At 30.4% G+C, this 20,561-nt stretch overlaps 2 protein-coding genes and 1 pseudogene across 4 annotated transcripts; 1 reads left to right on the top strand and 2 right to left on the bottom strand.

The window, feature by feature from the left end:
* The first annotated feature begins 75 nt into the window (after positions 1–75).
* Positions 76–1,916, top strand: LOC149516546 (sister chromatid cohesion protein SCC2-like; annotated as a pseudogene). Its single transcript, XR_016345832.1, has 5 exons — positions 76–379; positions 459–751; positions 830–1,225; positions 1,466–1,558; positions 1,660–1,916. The product of XR_016345832.1 is annotated as a sister chromatid cohesion protein SCC2-like (transcript).
* Positions 1,917–2,331: 415 nt separating this feature from the next.
* Positions 2,332–5,231, bottom strand: LOC111292915 (biotin carboxyl carrier protein of acetyl-CoA carboxylase 2, chloroplastic-like). The gene is made up of 7 exons (XM_022885553.2): positions 4,748–5,231; positions 3,896–3,949; positions 3,667–3,812; positions 3,224–3,554; positions 2,998–3,069; positions 2,668–2,733; positions 2,332–2,584 (listed from the first exon to the last, which is right to left on the bottom strand). Exons 1-7 carry the CDS (start codon positions 4,907–4,909, stop codon positions 2,561–2,563), a joined length of 855 nt encoding a protein of 284 aa, XP_022741288.2. The 5' UTR covers positions 4,910–5,231; the 3' UTR covers positions 2,332–2,560.
* An 818-nt stretch (positions 5,232–6,049) lies between these two features.
* Positions 6,050–10,856, bottom strand: LOC111292278 (putative mitochondrial-processing peptidase subunit beta, mitochondrial). Of its 2 annotated transcripts, XM_022884573.2 has the most exons (9): positions 10,081–10,856; positions 8,813–8,977; positions 8,502–8,639; positions 8,243–8,394; positions 8,019–8,127; positions 7,579–7,677; positions 6,958–7,023; positions 6,552–6,659; positions 6,050–6,389 (listed from the first exon to the last, which is right to left on the bottom strand). In XM_022884573.2, the coding sequence occupies exons 1-9, from the start codon at positions 10,750–10,752 to the stop codon at positions 6,303–6,305; spliced, it is 1,596 nt and encodes a 531-aa protein (XP_022740308.1). In that variant the 5' UTR covers positions 10,753–10,856; the 3' UTR covers positions 6,050–6,302. The 2 variants fall into 2 exon arrangements, with proteins under 2 accessions (XP_022740308.1, XP_022740309.1); XM_022884574.2 differs by lacking the exon at positions 7,579–7,677.
* Between the last annotated feature and the right edge of the window lie 9,705 nt (positions 10,857–20,561).

Below are 20,561 nucleotides of genomic sequence, written 5' to 3' on the forward strand. Positions count from 1 at the left end.
TGTAAAATTCTTTGTTATCATTTTGTAGCACAAGTCTTAGACCTATCGTTTGGATAGAAGTTAGCTTTGAAAAAGAAAATTTGGTGCCTTGAAAACCTTACATGATTCTAATTCTGTTATCAGACTTATTGTTGGAAGCTACACGTATGATTCTCTAACAATCTATCAGGTGGTTGAATTTATTAAGGTTGACTTTATCTGCTTCTGTTTTCTTTGTTATTTTTCTGTTTGGACTGATCATTTTCTTGATATGTTGTTAATGCAGATAGTGGAAGTAGTACTTCATCAAGGTCTTGTTCATCCTATTACTTGTGTCCCATACCTTATAGCACTGGAAACGGATCATCTGGAGGTCAACCAAAAGTTGGATCATCATTTGGTACTTCCCTTGTGCTAGTAAAATTTTCTGTGTTCCTTTCCATTTGCTTAGCACAACAAATAAAAGCTTCAATTTTCAGATATCCGGCTTTTTTGAAAGCCGACTAGGGGATGGCCTTCAGATGTCATTTATCTTCATGCGCTTCATTAGCAGCGATGCACATGAAAATCTAAATGAAAAATGCCAATCCAAGTTTCCTGGAAATTTGAAAGGGAAATCTAATGCTGGGTCTTTAATGCAAGCACGGCTGGGAGTTTCCAGAATTTACAAGCTCATTCGTGGAAATCAGGTTGCTAGGAACAAATTTAAGTTCTCAATTGAGCGCAAATTTGATAATCCTAGCTGGAATGGATCAGTTATATCTTTCTTCATGTGAGTTACTAAATGCGAATTCTAAGATTTTCTATCTCACTTGAATAATTATACTGAGAAGTTGGTTCCTTTTTACAGGTATTGTACAGAAACTCTTGCTTTATTACCATTTTCATCTCCGGATGAACCCCTTTATTTGATCTATGCTATAAATTGAGTGATACAAGTCAGGGCTGCGTCACTTAAGGCAAATATGAAAGCCTGGATTTCAAATTTGCTGCAAACAGATGCTCAGAAGATAACTCATGATAACGGGATAGTTCAGCTGGATCCAATCAAGCTGTTTTTAATTATATGGCTACAGCAGATTTGAATGGAACAATTCAGGAGGAGCCTGTGGTTCAGCCTACTTTCTATCAAATGACATCCATTCAGTCTATTTCACATTATCTTCCTGCAATGGAGTCAACAACACATAAGATGAGCCCTTCTGAATGCCGTGCTCTCTCTGAAGAGGAAATGCAACAAGTCCAGGTACGTTTGAACCCTGCAAACCCTGCTTTTGTATTCCCTGGATTGATTTCTTTTGATTTTTTGGATGAACACATTTTGCATGGACGTTTGTTTGCTTTGTTTGGGGAAAACAAGGTCATTTTCTTCGACTGCTTCCAACATACAGCGTTTCCTGAATTTTTGTTTTAATCAATTGGATGCTCACTGGTTAGCTGTAATGCTTTATTACTTTTAACATTTTCCTCTATGGTGCTATTCCAGGCCGACTGTCTTGCTGCTATTGCACTACAGCTTCTTACGAAGCTGAAAAGACACCTAAAAATCGTTTATAGCCTGAATGATCAAAGATGCCAGGTTAAAATTATGCTTATGCCATGACTTTTTTATGAGGCATTTTCCCTCTAAATCCAAATATGAAACTGACTTTAACAGTGAATCTTATTTCGTATAACTAGGCATTTTCTTCAAATGAACCACTAAAACCTGGGGATGTACTCTCGAGGCAGAACATTCCCTCCAACATCAGTGAAACACGCACGACCATGCCTTCCTCGTATCGGGATTTTGTTCAGATATATCAGATAATTTGACCATTTTAGAAGTCTTCCCTGGCGGAAGATTAGAGTAGTGAAGTTCAATCTGTTGTACTACAGAATCCTATCTCGGATATCATTTCTTGCTTCTATGTTATATACGAATATAAAAAGGCTTTGAGGGAAGATACTATCTATTACTCGACTTTCACAGCAAACACCAAAAGGAAGCGCCCAAACAAATCCCCGGAGAAGAGGAAAAGCCGGTCGCACAACGGGTGGTGATGAAGACGATGATTATGACGATGAAGACAGGACAGTCGGTGCTGGGAGGCTGAGTAACGGTAGACAGGAAAAGTTATAGCAGAAGTGTAAATTCCCTAATTTTTTGCTTTTTTTTTTCTCTCTAATCAAACAAAAAAATAAAAAGAAAATAGTATCAATATTGACCTTAAATGATATTGTCTTCATCTTTATATCCTACCAAACACATGAGTAAATTAGAACAATCCTTCTTGTATCTCAACATCTTTATTTATTGTCTTTTTTTTATATAATTTAATAGTGAAGCAAATAATTGTCAGGAAAAAAATGTTTGGAAAGACAAAAAGGGAATAAATTATATCTGCTAAACGTCTGAAAACTAAGCATAAACCGTGGAATCCCTTACAGGAGGCTCTTGTGAAGTTCTAAGCATCAAACATAAAAGCAGCTGCATATAATTCTCAGAAGCACAAGAGAACCATTATTGCTTTAAATATTCCATTGTAAACCGAAAACATTGTCTGTTAGAAAGCTTGAAACACTTCCTTCGCCATGTTATTCAAGGCACAATGACAAAAAGAGGCTGCAGTCAAAAATATAGGGAATTCAGAAAAATAGTAAAGAGAATTTAGAATATGAGAGAAACAGAGAAAAAGTGAATGTTACCATGTCTACACTAACTGGTTTGCCATTCTCTACCAAAATCTCGGTTATGGTTCCAGATTGGTCGGCCTGAGAAACCAAAAATTAAGAATGAAAAATGAGTTCAAAGAAATTCGACAAGTCACAAATTCAGCGAATTAAGAGCCATTAGTAATAATAAGTTAAGAACTTAAGAACACTACTTTGAAAAACTGGTAAGCAAGAATGTATGAAATAGTAGGAATAATCTCCATGATTTATTTTATCATTCTCAGATTAATGATGGCATGAGTAAAATGTTTGAATCTTCAAGGGGAGACCTAAATTAAGTAAGAAATAAGAGAATGAACATACTTCAATTTCATTCATCATTTTCATAGCCTCGATGATGCAGACAACTTGACCTTTCTGTACCTTATCTCCCACCTGAAAAACCATTGAAGGAGTATTTGAGTCCTTGTTCATATGAATATTTTCGTTCAAAATAAAATTCAGACTAATTATGAATAAGCTTTTCCTGCTCTTTTAGCGAAGAAGCTCTTTAACTGGTAGCCGTTAACAGAAAGCCACAAGCATTTACCTTGACAAATGGAGGTTCACCTGGTGAAGGACTCCTATATAAGGTTCCAGCCATGGGGCATTTGAAGGGAGGATGAGATGAACTGCCTGTTTTAGCAGGAGGATGTAAGGAAGGTGCTGGTGCTGGTGCTGGAAGGGCTGGGCTAGCAGGAGCAGCAGCTGCTACTGGGGCTGTTGGATGTGGAGTTTGAAACATTGCATGAGGCATGTATTGTGGCATGACAATTGGAGCTGCTGGTTCCGGCGGCTGCAAAGCTTCCTTCTTTCTTATTACAAGCTCACAATCTGAGTGCTTCAGTTGCAGCTCCGTAATATCTCTTGAATCCACAAGTCTGCTCATCAAAGATAACATCAACAGTGACAGGTTATGAAACTGATGCTTTTTTTGTGGAAAACACATTTATCACGTTTACTAAAAATAAATAAGAAGATGCTTCAACTTACTTAACAAGGTCTGAGACTTGTGTCATGAATGCTGAGATTGCTGCAACATCTGGAATAGTGTTTTCTGCATATTTATCATCCTCCTTGGGCAATGCAACTTTAGTCTCAACTACTGCTAGAGAGTTTGAATATTTCTCTGCAGCAACCTTAATTTTACAAAGTTGGTTTAGTAGACATCCATAAGATCTCTTCTAAAGATGAAATTTCAACTTCACCGTGAAAAACACACCTCATTAAGTTGTGCATTGCTCTTGAAGACAGTAGTTTGCTTCCCATTAGGCCACTGCAAATGACAGGCCGGCAAGGAAACAACTAGCAAATAAATCATTTTACCAAAATAAACAATTGCCATTGCATATTGCCAGAAGTTAGTCACATGAGTACAAAACAGACACGGCTTATCATATATGATTTTTATATTGGGAGGCACTTTGATTGCAAACAAGAAACCTATGAATGGTATGTCAAGATTTTAGTGAAACAAATATGTTGGATAGAAGCCTTCAAAACGGTTACTATAATCCAAGCAAGAAAAGAAATTAGAATATGAATTGCCATTCTCATTTAAGCAATACCTCAAACATATTATACAACAATACTGAACAAATAAAATTCAAAAATAAAACAATATCAATCTTACAAGTTACAACAATAGATAATTCATAAGATAAGTTGAAAATTTGGCCATAATAAATAAATATTTATATTTATATATATAACACTACTTATATGTCAAATAACAAAACTTTTACAAGGAAAGGAATCGTTTTGCCATTGATTTATAGTTTTTTTTCCTATTTTTATTTATTTTAGCTTGTAATAATAATTTACTCGAACATAGTTTCATAACGTTTAGAAACACAATTGTCATCAACACACATCCAAAAATACCATTCATGCATTGTTCCTACTACACCCAAAAAAAAAAAAAAAAAAACACAGATCTCTAACCACAAACATTAACCATATAATCAAAACTCATCAACTCAAATCCCACTCTCTTTCAAACAAAACCAAAAGATTCAACTTTATAGAATTTTTTTAAAAAGAAAAAGAAGGAAAAAGCTTGAAACTAACTAACCTGACATCCTGAAAATGCAGGTACCCGGATTGAAGATCCAAATGACAAGAAAGAGTTTGAACGTTGAGGAAGAGCCAAGGAGATATTTTGACTTTGGGTTTGTTGCTTTGTTTTAAAAAAAGAAGAGATCTTGGGGCTTGGAACAGAGATTGAAGAAGCCATTTTTATTGTGTTTTAAAGCAAACCCAGAACTAGTTTTAGCTTTATACATAAACAAAGAAGAAGAAGAAGAAAGAAAATGTAGGCAATGAGATTTAAGAGACGTGGAGAGAAATCTGAGGGAAAACAAAAGAAGAAACAAATCCAAAGATGACAAGGGAGAAATAAAGTGGGTGAAGAATTAAGAGCTATAAAAAGAAAACAAGTTCAAGCTTTTATTTATTTATTTGATTTTTTTAGTTCGATAGTTACGAAGAAGAGAAGAGAGAGCACAGGGGACCGTCGTGGTTTTAACTAACCACAGCTACATTCAACTCACGAACTCAAATCTACACGCCTTCAATTTGTTTTTCTTTTTTAAGAGAAAGATAAAAGGGCTTCCCTTAAACATTTTTTATTTCTATTAAAAATAAGAATCATTTTTGTTTACTATTTTCTCCTAATTTCTTAAATTTTTAATGAAGGGAAACTTTGGATTTTTTTATTCTTGCTACAATTTGTTAATATATAGATAATATGTAAAATAAAAATTTTTAAAATTTTAATAAGTATTTTTTTAATTTTATTTTTTTTAAATAATAAAAGTTTATGATAAATAATATGAATGTATATCATTACTTATTAAATGAAAATGAATTAAAAGTTTATTTTAATTTGTTCATATAATTATTTTTAAGAGATGTCATTCTTATTTTAAATTTAAATTTTAACATATATAATAGTTACTTATTTTTAAAAAATATTATTACTTATTAGATGTATGGACAACTAAAATTTTCATGGGTTTTTTCTTCTTAATGGGAGTTTTGTACAATAGCTTGTTGGTTAGTTTTAGTTATAATCGAAAACAACTATAGTTACAAGGCTACCTCTCATTTTTCTTTTGTTTTATATTTTCCTGTTAATTTTCAAGTCTCCTCTCTTTTTCTTCCCCCTTCATTTTTAGAACTTGCAAATTTGGAAATTTTGATATCCAAATAGAAATATAAATTTTTCATGTTTTGATCTCTTTAATTCACCTTCGGTTTGTATGACATGATTTTTCGAACAACAGTTAAAAAGTAGCTAGAAAATAAATATATTTTCCATTTTTCTCCTAATGCCATTTGGAATGAGGACCAAAAATATAAATGCAACTCAACGTTATCAACACCATGGGCTGATCATTTACCTTTTGTTTAGCAAAAGAATTTCAGTGATTCTCAGCAGAAACACTGAAGACAGCATTGCTTATTACAGAATAACAATAAAGTTACAGAACCAAGAACCCTACAAAATGAATACAAATGCCACCCTTAGATGTTTTCCAGAAACTTTGGTCGTGTAAAAGCGACGAAGTTTTGTGATTGCCCAAGAAAGGTGATGATGATCGATTGACAAAGTAAATCAAAATAATCTAATAACGGTTCCAGTAGGTCCTGCGTCTGAACCAGTTGTAGTCAGGCAAACCCTGGATGGGACCCATTGCAGCAATTGCAATATCCTGTAACAACCAAATATAAAGGGCGTTAAAACGTTACATCCAGCAATTTCAATGTCTCATCCTACTGAAAGAACGGCATTAAACGTCATATTAGCTTGAACCCATTTCAGTAAATGCAGAAAGGAGGGAGTAGTAATTGCGAGGTTAAGTTGCAGTTCCTACCCTGTCATAGATAAATCGGTTTGCAACCCGTTTAACAGTGCTTGGGTCAACGGCATCAATCCTAGCTAATAATTCAGCAAATGGGATTCTCCGACCATAAGTAAGTAGCTGCAAACAAGCAACTGAAATGAGTAATAAATGATAGTACATGTTACGTTTTGCTACAACAGCCCAAGCGCAGCTACTATCTCGTTTACATGTTGCACAACACAGTCAGCAAGACACAAGTCCAGTCATTCAACTCCTTATGAACAAAAGAATCTTTGTTTCTGGTCATTAAGAATTCCCCTTGAATCACTTAAAACTCTATTTCCTTAGAAGCAGCTTATGTGCTGATTCAAAATATATGATTGCTCTCATGCACCACCTGAATTAAAAACCCTTCTAATGCAGAAAAAACTTGTACCTGGCGCCCAATATCTTCAGCTACAGGACTAGTTCCATCTATGTGAAGCATCAAGGATGACTTTAACTGCAACAAAAAACGGCAATAGTTGTTAAGCACATTGCAACATATTTTCACAAGTTATTTAAAGGAGAAACAACGCATTCACTATTTAAAGGGCACAGTTCTTGATTCCATACACAGATGTATGTGATGTCGATGTGAATGTGTTAAAGAGTGAGAGAGGATTAAAAGAATCATTAGAGGATTAAAAGATATCAGCTAGGATAGGCATCATAGTGACATTTTAACTAAGAAAAAAAATTTTGCATTTAATTCCATTGAAGGGCTATAGTTTCTCTAGATTTGCACCATAAAATGTATGACATGCAAAAAATAAAAAACAATGAACTATTTCAAACAAATCTATATAACAAATAACAAACCCTTTAAACAAAATCTGCACTCACTGGTGAATTAGATACAGCTTATTTGTAAACATAGAATGACAAAACCACCTCTTGGCAACTGGTTTGTAATACTGGCACACTGGTAGAAGTTCTTTAAAAATACAAAAGTGTAAAAACATAAAAAATGTGTATCTATCAAACATGAAAAAAAGATAGCAGCATTTGTAGCTACCTGATTACGAGCACGAATGACATCAGCTTCCGAAACACGACAAGCTAGCTTGGTTATCTCATACATAATAGCATAAGCCAAATCATCCAAACAATCAGGCTGAAAACAGAACAGAAAACTTAATATTCCGTCATAATAAAAGCTAGAATAAAATGAAAAGGAAAAAAAAACACATGCAACAGCATACAGCCAATCACTGTTGGCTCACAAATGCAAACCAATTTAGTTAAACTAATTTAAGCAGGGAAGGGGGAGGCAACAACCAGATGTTGAGGCCACTAGACAATGAATTAAATATGTCTATGATGATATCAAATAATATGACTAATTTATAACTAAACTATTGTCAATCATAACTAGTAGGAATTGATATATTTGTTTTGCATCAACTTTTTTTCAGATCATAACAAAAAATTATATAAACAGGCAGGGAAACTCACCTTAGCAACAGCATAGACACCGAAAAGACCAGTATCTTTATAGTTGGTGTTGAAAGCCATCATGCTTTCTGCAATTTCATTAATGCTGACTCTTTGTGCCAACTCAGAGCTGTTTAAAAGATTTTCCAAACAAATAAACACATTGTTGCAACAGAAGAGTCTCATCATGAGAGCCAAGGCAGAGTTCAGTTTAAAATGTGATCCAAAATAAGGATAAAGCTTACCCCATGTGCTTTCCACCCCCAGCATTTTTGCTCCATGAACCCAACATCGCCTGCATAACCATTAGTGCAGTGGAATCTGGATCTGTCCAAGATGCTCCTTCAAAGGCAACCGCAAATTGTGCTAGAGGAATATCATCATTGATTATTCTAACCTGATTTTTTCAAAATTAAACAATAAAACCTTAGATGGCATAAAACATTGAATGTGAATATTACTGAATTAAAAAGTTTAAAATTTACTATAGTAATGGCACCCCACCTCAGAACCAGTAAAAGGGGCTGGTTCTTTCTCAGCTAATTGAGAAGCAGTGGTTGGATCAGATGATAACTTGGTAAACAACTTCTTTACTTGCTCAACAATTTCCTCATGCTTAACAGCTCCAGAAGCAGCAATGACCTGTAAAAATTACCAAATAACACACATTTATAGGAACGGACCAACAACTCTTGCAGAAAGTACATTACATGATATGATAGGAAATCAATGGAATAAATTCATCAGTTCTAAGAACGTGGTCATATCTTATTAAATGAAGACACACACGAAAATCTGAGTAGTTCTTTGCATACCATTCTAGGAGCAGTGTAGTGTGTCTGAATATAGTTCTGCAGATTCTCTTTGGTGATTGTCTTAATATTATCAGCAGGTCCCAGAATGGTTCTACCAAGAGGAGTGTATTGGAAAGCAGTTGAATGCAAATGGTCAAAAATAACTTCTTCTGTTTGACCCTCAACCTACAAAATTCCACAAGATAATAGCCTTTTCACTAATAGTCAGCATAGAAAAACGAACAAGGGCACTTGGCAAAACCAAGGGAATACTATCTACATAGAAAATAATGACGATAAATATCCTTATAAGGCTTGACAAGAGATTATTTAACACACCAATCAGCCAACCAACAAAAAAGAAATCAAATAGGAAAAATATACTTAAAATATCATTTTCTGTTCAAAAAAACACAGCATTTTTATTACAATTAATAGTCAACGCAAACCAGTTTCTAACCCCACAAATTCCAGTACAGCACATGTGACCAATAAAACCCAGTTATTGCCAAATGTATCAAACAAAGCAAACAGCTCTTACTCAAAAACTAATGAACGACCTTCACATATTAGTAAAACAAAAGTAAATTATTGTAATTTTTAAACAAATAAAATAACATTTTTATTATAAAAATTCTCAAGCCATTCATAAATAATGGCATTAATCTAAACTTTTTACCTCCTCCCTTTGCTTTAACATCACATTCCTTTCCATATTAATCCTACGCGCCAAGCAAACACAAACAACCCAATTATCTGCTCCGTACTGTTCCCTAAAAGCAAATTTTATCGTTCTAAAACAATCAAGAAAAGACATGCCATTTAAAAAAATTAATACCCTTATTAAAATCAAGAAAAAAGAACACAATTTTTACCTCCTATCCCAATTCCAATTACCTTTACATCTTATAATCCATAAAAACAGATAGAACACATTATAAAATTAATCGATCATACACATATCAGCCAAAACCCATACTAAAACCCATTAAAAATCCAAATCTTTTATTGCGTTCTACATTTCCGCTAAAATCACATCCTTCTCTCTACTGACCTATTTTCGTCAAAGTTTACATTTCCTAAAGATCATATATGCTCCACAAAGTTGACATTTTAAAATCCAACCACTAATCTAATTACTTATTTTATCTCCTATGAACGAAGCAAAAACGCAAACAACCCAGTTCCTATTCCCTAAAAACACAGAAACTATATTCTAAATCAACAAAAACATATATTATCCAAAAAACCATTTAAAAACACCCCAAAAATCCAAGCTTTATAATCACCTCCTCCATTTCCCTTAGAATGACATCCCTTTCCCTACTAATTCTATGTTCCTCGAACTTCGAATTCTGCAAAATATCAGCCAATATATCCAACGCTTTAAAGACATCTTTATCCATAACTTTGGCGTAATAAGTCGTCTGTTCCCTCGAAGTATAAGCATTCAAATGCCCTCCCATGTTCTCAATCTCTTCCTCCAATTCCCTCGCAGACCTCTTCTCTGTCCCTTTAAATATCATATGCTCCAAGAAATGCGCCGTCCCATTCGTCTCATCGGTCTCAAATCTCGACCCTGCATCGATCCAGACCCCAACCGTGGCCGTGTGGGAAGATAGAGTAGATTCAGTGGCGACACGAAGGCCGTTGGGCAAAGTTGTAATTTTGGTTTCGGGGGAAGTTAGGATGTGGGTGTGGGAAGTTTGTGTTGGGTGAGGGGAACCGTATCTGAGGAAACGGGAATCTGGGTTTTCAAGCTTTTGGAGCTTTGATTTGACGGAGAGGGCTAAGCGGTCGTAGATCATAGCAGTTGGTGGAGGAGGGAGGATCTCTTTAGATTCGGAAGTGGCGGTGGCAGCGAGTGGAGAGGCGGCAGAGGAAGACGATCGGGCGATGGTGATAGAAGAGGAAGGCTTGCGAGACCGGCGAGCTAGGGAGAGAAGCTGCTTGATCACCATTTTTGATGGTTCTCTCTCTCTCTCTCTTTCTCTCTCTCTCTCTGTCTGTGTTTTTTTAAGGGTGTATTTTTTTAGGGTTTGAGGGAATTGGGAATTTGGAGAGTGAAGAGTTCAAAGGGGTCGCTGTGGATGATGTTTATCAGTGGAAGTGAGAGCTTAGCTTAATACTACTAAACGATGTCGTATTTTTGGTCGAAAAGATTAATTCTTGCCAATACGATGTCATTTTAAACTAAAAAAGGGGCAGAGGTGTAATTTAGGTTAATGACTTCCTTATGTGCAATAAAGTATTTTCATCTTACTTTAATTGATTTTAATTTTGGTCAATAATCATTTATTACATTCTAAACTTATGGTTGTTACCAAAATCACATTTTTTCATACTTAAGTACGTAAAATCAATGTTTGATTATTATCTCATAGTCACAATAACTTAGAGTCATGAAAATTCATTGATGGAGTTCGCCAAATCATTACTCCTTATAATATATGTAGTTTACAATAAAAGAGCAAATGATTGAGTAAAAAGATTTTCACATTTCCCCACCAAAATGCAATATCATAGTTCCTTCCTTCGTATGATCCCAACTTACCTATGGAATGTTAATAAACCTATACAAAGTCAGATTTTTCGTTTAAATTTAAAAATTTACTTAATATTTAAATGAATTTAAGTAAAAATATAAAATTTATTAAATGGATTTAGGCAAAAACTAAATTTGTTTAGCAAATGGATCACACCTAACTCCGAGATTAAAGTTTCAATTTGGCTTAGTCAACTAAAAATATATATATCATATAATTATATTTGAAAAGAAATTAAATTACATTGTAGTAAAATTTTTTAATTTTATATTTTTTTAAAGATTAATTTCAATAAATTAAAGAAATGAAACAAATCAAAAAGAGAAAATAAATAATTTCATTTTATTTTTTGTATCTATTGATATCAATTGTTAAAAATGTATAAAATTAAAAAATTTTACATTGGTGTAAGTTAATCCTTCTCATTATATTTATATTATTAAATAATTTATATTATATAAAAATAAATATATAATATTATAGTATACACATTAAAAAAATATGTTAAATTATTTATGTTTTAAAATTAATATAAAAATATTAAAGATCAAACAAAAAATACAACATTTTTTTTAGAAAAAAATATATAAATGTGTCTGAGCTAATCATTTAATAATTTAGACAAATATATGTTAGAATTTGAGCTTAAATTATCAAGTCGAATTTGGCTTCCACAAGCATATAAAATGTTAATATTATCGGTTTGGTCTATAGACATCGGTAACCTACCTTTTCAATTTCATGATATTTATTCTCTCCTTATATACTTGCACAATTAAATAATGTATTATGACTAGAATCTATAGTTTTGTACTTCCAAAAAGTTGAGCTCTACCCCAAATCTATAAGAGTACTATCATTAACTTACACAACGTTTTTGTTTTATAAGTGTGGTGTGGATTATATATTTTAGATTGCTCATACTCAAATAGCTTGCAAAATTTTGTTTTAATTATATTTGACTAGAAGGTGTAAAAGGGCTCTAAACTATAATTAAAAAATTATCCAAATTCTTTTTTTTATTACAATTAATCAATCTTTTTAATATTTATTTTATATCCAATTAAATTTTTATTTAAATAAAAAAATTAACTCTTATTTAAATGAAAATGTTAACATTGATAATTTTTTTTGTCAACTAAAAACAAATTCCATGTAACATCAATAAAATTTATGAAAGTTTATCACATGACACAATTAATATATGTGAAAATTAAATAAAATAAATTTTCTTTTTTTCTTTTTTATTTTTTATTTTTCTCTCTTTTCTCGTTAAGATCCCTCTAAAGGTTTAATTGACTGTAATTCAAAAATTGATTGATTAAATTTTGTCATGTAATTAAATTTCGTCTATTTTAGTTTTGAGTTGAATCAAAATAAAAGATTAAGAGCTTAATTGATTACAATCAAATATTAAAAACTTAAATGATTATTGAATCATAATTAAAATGCATTTTTAATCTTTTAGCCATTATGTTTAAATGCTTTAGATCATACCACATTCATCATGTTAGCAAGCAAAAGTGCTCAAACTCTAATAAATGAGATTGAGAAATGAAATACATGCCATTGTCAATGCCTTTTTGTTTTCATTTGTAAAGAAAATACAATTTATGATCTTAACATTTTCACTTTACTATTAAATTGATTAGGTAACTTATTTTTGGTATTTAAATAGCAAGCAGTTGAATGGAATCCAATGCTAGATATTGCACTTCTACAATTTTGACCAGTGTTATTGCCTATTTGTGTATCTGCATACTCTCATGAAGGGTGGATAAATAAGGTTGATTGAATTAAGATAAAAGCTTTTAATCAATCAAACATTCAAGTAAGTAGAAATATAATCGAACTACAAATCATTCACATGAGAGACAACAATCGGCATTTTATTTACCTACATTTATGGATAAAAGAAAAGATCTATTAGTTATATAAAATTGCAAATACATGATTAAATTAATTTCAACACTCACATTAATACTTATGGACAATCCCAATCTTATCTAGCCCTATAGAGTATTTCAACCCAAACAAATATTCACATATACCTATAGACCCTCTCAATCTCCCATAATCTTATGAAGTATCCACCCACATTCAAGCATACACACTCATATGAACTTTCTCATTCTTCTGGTTTTATGGAATGTTTGCGTCGCATAATTTTACGATTCTTTTTACATCTTTTTCTCATATCTAATCAAACTCTCACTATTCATAATTTTTGCTCATCAAGAATCTTTTTTTTTTAGAATTATTTCTTTACAAGTCCTGTTGCCAATTCTGAAAAAATCTCAAACAAATCTTATCTTTTAGGATTTGAGTCAATATTTCCAATAGATTGGATTTTTTTTCTTTCATTTTCATATTCATTCATTTAAAATTTTGATTAAAGCCTACATGGATAGAAAGATCTAATATAAAAGAAATCCTTATTATGGATACCTAATTTTGTCTGGATTGATTCGAGTTTTTCAATTTTGTTTTTTGTTTAATTTGCATGTCATAATTTGGACCATTTGAGAATTTTAATTTCATTTATCTTATAGAGTCATTTGGGCTTTATTTGTTTTAGGTCCAATTTAATTTTATTGGGTGTAATTAAAAATTAGATTATTTAGGTTTAAAAGCCCAAATCTGATAGTGAAGGTTCGAAATACATTTTAAAGGCTAAAATTTTAAGACCTAAGTTTATTTACTTACTTTAATTAAATAAAAAATTAAACAAAAAAACAAAAAAAAAAGAGATCAATAATTATGTGAAGCATTTATGCGAAACAAAAAATTTAATTGCTACCATTACCTTGCACCCTACAACCAATACTAAGCCACAACAAGCTAAAATCCTAGTTAGCTTTTTAGATGTAGCAATTTTGGTGCTACAATTATGTGAAGCATGAAATTTTTGTGATTTATTTGGTTTTACAGGAACCTACTTCACAAATAAATAAATAAAAGGGAACACAAGAGCAATGAAAGAGAGAATGGAGCATTCAACAAAGAAAAAAAAAACCATTCCCACCCTTTTGCCTTTCCACCATTCAAAAAAAAAAATAGAAATCAAAGACTCATTTGACTAAACCCATTACCATAACACCCATCACCAAAAATCATCTTACCTTCATTCATTCCTACCCATTATCCCCAAGGCTCTCACAAACCCACCCTCACTCATCCAAAAAGCCCTTGATTCAAAATTTCATTTTCAACCTAAAAGATCGTACCCTCTTAGAATTGAAAATCACCCACAATCTCTTCAAACAAATCACATAAAAATAAAAAACAAAAAATATACCATAGTCCTTACTTGGTGAGGAACCCAAAGCCATAGTGAAAAACAAAAATGGGGCAGATCCGTTCTTTAAAAAAAAAAAATGAAAGGTTATCTATTTCAATTGGAGGAGAAGAAATGAAAAAAAAAATAGAAAGGAAATAAGTGAAAGGAAAAAAAGGGAATATTCGAAGAATAAGACCTAAAACAAAAAAAAAAAAGAGAATGACATCTCAGAGCATAAAAGGAAGAGAATGAAGAAAAAAAGAGAATGAAAAGAAATAAGGAAGAAAAGAAGAATAAGAAGAATGAAGGAAAAAAGAAAATCAAGAAAAAAAAATGGTTAAATCTGGAATATGGAAAAAAAAAAACACAAAAGGGAGAAGAAAAAAATTTTTAAAAAAAGAATAAAAAAGTTTGAAAAGTCAAACTTGAAAGTTGAAAAAAGGATTGGGAAAGAGTTTCAAATGGTAGCCTAACCTTGAAGTAAAAGCCCAACTCAACCCATTCTCTCTTAACCCAGAAACACACTATGTTTAGACCATTTGACTTTTTATGTTGCTAGACTTAGGTTCTTTTCATTGGTGCTTTAGGCTCAACTTTAAAGGTTTCATTTGGGTATATATTTTATTTTTTTATTTTTTATTTTATTGCTTATGATTATTATTTCTTTTTATGTCATTACATTTAATTATTCTAACACCTGTTTATATTTTTTTATGGTTGGTAAAAAAATAAATATAAAACTAATAAATAATTCATATATTCTTCAAAATTTGGTGGTCAAAAACTGATAATAATAATGTCTTTATTGTATTAAAAAATCATTTCGAAAACCCTGCTTAGATATTTGAGAGAATTCAAATCATGTTTTGAAGGATTAATTATCTCAAATTTTACCTAAATATTAGAGAATTAAAGAAAACTTTCTTTCACAAAATAAATAAAATTTCTTTCATTCTTGATTTTCTTTTAAAGATGAGATAATGATAAAAAATAAGATCAGACACATATAAGATAGGTCAAGTTGGTTAATTGTTTATATTGGCATCATTTACTTATTTCTTGTTACATTATGACTTGAAATAATAATGTTTATAGATTTTAAAAATTAGTTTTTTTTAAAATAATGGTTAATATTCCTAAGTAAAAATAATCATTGAGACCTTATTTAGATATTTAAGGGCTTTTCAATAATTATTTTTTATAGAGGAACATTATGCCAAATTTTAAGAAATATTATGACAATTCTAAATAGAGAAATATTTTTCAAAATATTGTCTAGATATTAGAGAATTAAAAAATATTTTGATACTAAAGATTTTCAAATAAAAAGTTTTTTTTTCTAAATAAAATGAATAAAGTTTGAATATGCGTTAGATAAATTTAATTGATTATTTGCAGTTAAGTTACATTTGTGTCATACATCTACTCCATATGATATTTGCATGCATTTTCATTAATTAAAAAAAAATCAACAAATGGTGAGATTTTGGAAGTGTTGTTTAAAAAAAAAAAACTAATATTCGTAAGTAAAAATATTTATTATGACTCAACCTAGATGTTAGAGGGTTTCTCATTAATTATTCTTTATAAAAGAATATTATGTGTGATTTTTGAAGAATTAGTACGAAAGTCCCAAGTAAAGAAATATTCTTCAAAATTTTGCCTAAATATTAGAGAATTAAAAAATGTTTCAATACTAAAAATTTTGATCTTATTTCTAAATAAAAAGTTCTAAAAAAGGGATTTTTCAAAAAAATAAATTTTGAAGGAATCATTTTTAAATATTAGAATTAAAACTATTTTTATTAATAGTAAGGATAACATATGATCAATTGGTGCCTTCTTTTAAATGTGCGTTGTAAGGGTACTAATCGTTCTCCATACGTAACCGACTTTCAAACTTAACACTATTTTCGTAGACCGAAATTATCTTTTTAATGACCTTTAAACTCATTTTATTATTTTATTAAAAAGTAAACTTTTTAGATAGCTAATCACATCTAAAAAAAAAAGATTGGTGGCGACTCCCCCTTACTTTGAGATTTTTAAAATTTTTGTTTAGTCGTCTTCAATACTAGTATGACATTTGTCTAGAAATAAGTGTTTTTCAAAATATCTACGGTGGAAGTAAAAGGAATAGCAGTTGCCAAACCAAACTTTCACATTCTTCAACAATTATAAAATATGACCTTAGGTTCTGATTTTGTATAATTTTAATTTATCAGATTATAAATATAATATTAAACATATGTATTTTAAGTATGATACATGATCAATTAACAGAGAACTTAAGTCAAAAGATGTACTTTAATTTTTAGCTTTTTTCATCTCCTCTTACCATTTGTCCTAAGAAAGTCAAAGCTTTAAAATCTGTATAAATACAAAAAATTTTGTGATCCAAAATACAAAATATAAACCTTTATAATTTCATTTTTACTTATGGTTTATGTTGTAAGTATAAACATTATATGTTGTTTACTCAAATGTGTAAGACAATTCAAAAGGGAAGATGAATTAGATTATCAAAATTTTAAGTACACTCAAATCCAAATAATATGAAATTGATAAAACAAGCATGATAACTAAAAATAGGTAATAAAATAGTAGGAAAAGAAAATCAAACACAATGATGTATAAAGTTTGACACTTCTCTAACAAGTATTTATTTTCTATCCCTTGGTCATTTTCTCCATGTTGTAAGTATAAACATTATATGTTATTAGCTTAAATGTGTAAGCTAATCCAAAAGGAAGAGTGAATTAGATTATCAAAATTTTAAGCACACTCAAACCCAAATAATATGAAATTGATGAAAACAAGTATGATAATTGAAAATAGGCAATAAAAGAGTAGAAAAAAATATGAAACATAATGATGTATAAAAGTTCAACCTTTTTCTAAGAAAGTGCTTATGTCTTTCTCAATTTGCTTTCTTAGTCAAGCTTCAATCCACTACTAGAAAGATATTTTACAAGTTACAATTTTTAATTTTTCAAGGCCCAATATAGCAATCTTTACTATTTTGTAAGATCGTACATAGTTCTTACTTACAAAATTTTCAAAAAGATGATCGTACATAGTTCTTACTTACAAAGTTTTCAAAAAGATACATCACCTCTTACTTATCATTCTTTGAATGATCAAGAAGTTTGCAAACCAAAAAAAAAAAACTCTAATAGATGGATGTAATGAGATTGATAAGCACCTTGAATCCATCAAGATTGGTATGATGCCATGTTTAACAAAATTCAAATAGTTCACACAATTCAAGATTTTTTCAAAGAACGATTTAAGCATTTTATGCACTATTCTTCTCATCTTCTTTTCTCGTGATCTATGATGCTTAACAATCATTTGATTTTGTACATTTAAGATTTAATTATTTTTTTCGTTTACTTAACACTATTTTTAATGTTTTTTGCAATCTTAATTACATTTTATAGTTTAGACATCTTTTATGTTATTGAGCACTTTATACATAAATTTGTATTGACTTATGTACCAATGCTTGAACATTGAGGATATTATGGTATTATGTTTTTATTACATGTTTTTTAACTTCATTGTCTCTGTGTTTAATTGCCAATTTACTTGAAAATTTGAAATCTTTATTGGAATAATTTGTGAACTAAGTGTTTCATGCATTCATAGACATATTATGTGTTACATTACCATATGCCTATATTACCATATGGCTTGTGAAATCATAAGAAAATACTCTTGTCATTATGCTTTAATACATATTTTAATGGATTTAAATGTATGGTCATCATATTTATGCTTTTGAAAGTGTCCTATGCTTGCTTTGAATTGATTTTTTTTTTGTTATAACAAAAAAAAAAATTCTTTAATAGACAAATTTGCTTTAACAAATGGATATACTTTGTGCTTAAATGAATATATATTGTGTTGCATATATGATGGGTTGATTGAAAATGACATAACTTGCTAATGTGCTTATGTTGGAAATATTTCTCCAAAATCGAAAATCTTACATGTTTTTATAGGGAGTGTAAACACTCTTTATGGTACAAGGCTCAAACCAATTGGCTTCAGACTCGATTTAAGCCCAATCGTAGAATTTTAGATTTTTTTATATTATAGTTTATCTTTTTATTTTCACTTTATTTATCTATATATATTTATTTTATTTATCCTTTAATGTAATTTATTTTTATTTGTTAATTATCTTTACTTATATCTATTTGTTTAATTTCATTATGCTTATCACGTTTTTTGGCATTCAAATTATTTGATTATTTTGAAAAGAAAAAGGATAAGCTAAAAGATTTGAAATTTGAAAGTTTAGTCTATGATGACCCTGATTCGAAATAGTTTGGAATTAGGTGATAATCCTTAACCTTTTTAAAAGAAATTCAAATCATGATGAAGCAAAAACTCCCCTAGTTTTTTTTCTATAAATAGTGCTACAATTGACCCACAAGAATACATACTGATCAAAGTAAAAAAAAAAAAAAACACATAAAGAATAAGCAAAAAAAAATTTAAGAGCAAATTCTTTAAATAATAAGGGTTAAATTCTGAGTAGTATTATGATTTTAGGTTTGTGGGATTTCTAGGGTGATCATGAGGGAGAATTCATAAAGAACCAAATTTGAGAAGTCAAAATTTAACAAAGGGGGTTATTGTTTAAAAAATCCAAACTGATACTAGATAATTTATCAGTTAATAGATGAAAATGTTCAAGGATAGTTTGAGTGTCTTAAATGGGATATACATCAAAGTCAATATAAACATAATTGATAGGCCTAGATAAAAGACTAGAAAAAATGAAATTACTATTAATATCCTTAGTGTTTGCACCCCGGATATATAATTTATATATGTTTTACTGATATGAAAAGGTTTTGCAGCAAATGGCAGAATGTTAAGAGATGTCATTGCATGTAATAATGGGTTGAAAATCCCACAAAATATTATTTTTATTATGTTCGTGTTATGTTTATAACAAAATACCTTTTTTCATATTATTACTATTGTTCCACTGTAACAGGTAATTACCGCTTATGTGATGTTGGATATACAAATGGAGGATATTTATTGGCACCTTGTAGAGGTCAACGATACCATATTAGTGATTGGAGAGCAGAACTCTAACCGACAACCCCGCAGGAATATTTCAATATGAAGCATTCTTAAATAAGAAATTGTATCTAGAGATATTTTGATATATCGAAAGCTAGATGGGCAATTTTAAGGGAGAAGTCATTTTATTCAATAAAAACATAATGTATAATCATTTCTACTTGTTGCCTTCTCCATAATTTAATTAAGTCCAAAATGGTTTTTAACCCTATTAAGGGTAATGTTGATGAAAAAAATATTAACCAATCAGATGAATCTGAACATCAAGATTTGATTACACATGTTAAGCCATTTAATTTTTGGACTCAGTTTAGAGATAATATTGCAATCCCGAGGATAAAAACATTATAGAAATTTTTTGTATGTTATAATGTTTGCTTAACTTATTTGATTTATGTACCATATGGTTGAGTATAGAATTTGCTTTATATTTATGTTGAATATATGTTTTTTTTTTTTTTTTATTCTTGAATGTCTAATGCATATTACAATTTTAAATACACACTTCTTTGTTTTCTTTCCATTTATATTCGTTTCATTCATTCCCTTTATGGGTTTTATATTTATTATATTGATATTGTTGCATAATGTCTAACCATATGATTAAAAATTAAAAATGTCTTCGTCACGCACTAATCTTTTGCAATCCATATGAAGCCTACCCAAAAGAAAAACCAAAAGTTTGAGGGTAGGTAATCATTTTTGGACTTGAGAAGATGATTTCTATGTGGTTCAATGCCTACATTCTTTGGCAAAATATCCTAGATGAAGAGTGAATAATGGGGCATTCCATGTCAACTATCTAGGTTATCTTAAACGAATGTTAGAGTAACTCATT

This window comes from Durio zibethinus, chromosome 10 (genome assembly GCF_047325235.1).
Source record: "Durio zibethinus cultivar Kanyao isolate XHJ-2024 chromosome 10, ASM4732523v1, whole genome shotgun sequence".
NCBI classification, from domain to species: domain Eukaryota; kingdom Viridiplantae; phylum Streptophyta; class Magnoliopsida; order Malvales; family Malvaceae; genus Durio; species Durio zibethinus.

Bases quoted from the DNA above. Each gene is read 5' to 3' on its own strand.
- LOC111292278 (XM_022884573.2), bottom strand. From the start codon at position 10,752: ATGGTGATCAAGCAGCTTCTCTCCCTAGCTCGCCGGTCTCGCAAGCCT. The intron at 8,640-8,812 runs GTATGCAAAGAA...TAATTTTTACAG, and splicing joins ACTACACTGCTCCTAGAATG to GTCATTGCTGCTTCTGGAGC. The intron at 7,024-7,578 runs GTAGCTACAAAT...TTTTTGTTGCAG, and splicing joins TCATTCGTGCTCGTAATCAG to TTAAAGTCATCCTTGATGCT.
- LOC111292915 (XM_022885553.2), bottom strand. From the start codon at position 4,909: ATGGCTTCTTCAATCTCTGTTCCAAGCCCCAAGATCTCTTCTTTTTTT. The intron at 3,070-3,223 runs GTAAATGCTTGT...ATGGTTTTTCAG, and splicing joins GTGAACCTCCATTTGTCAAG to GTGGGAGATAAGGTACAGAA. The intron at 2,585-2,667 runs GTAACATTCACT...TTTTGACTGCAG, and splicing joins AACCAGTTAGTGTAGACATG to CCTCTTTTTGTCATTGTGCC.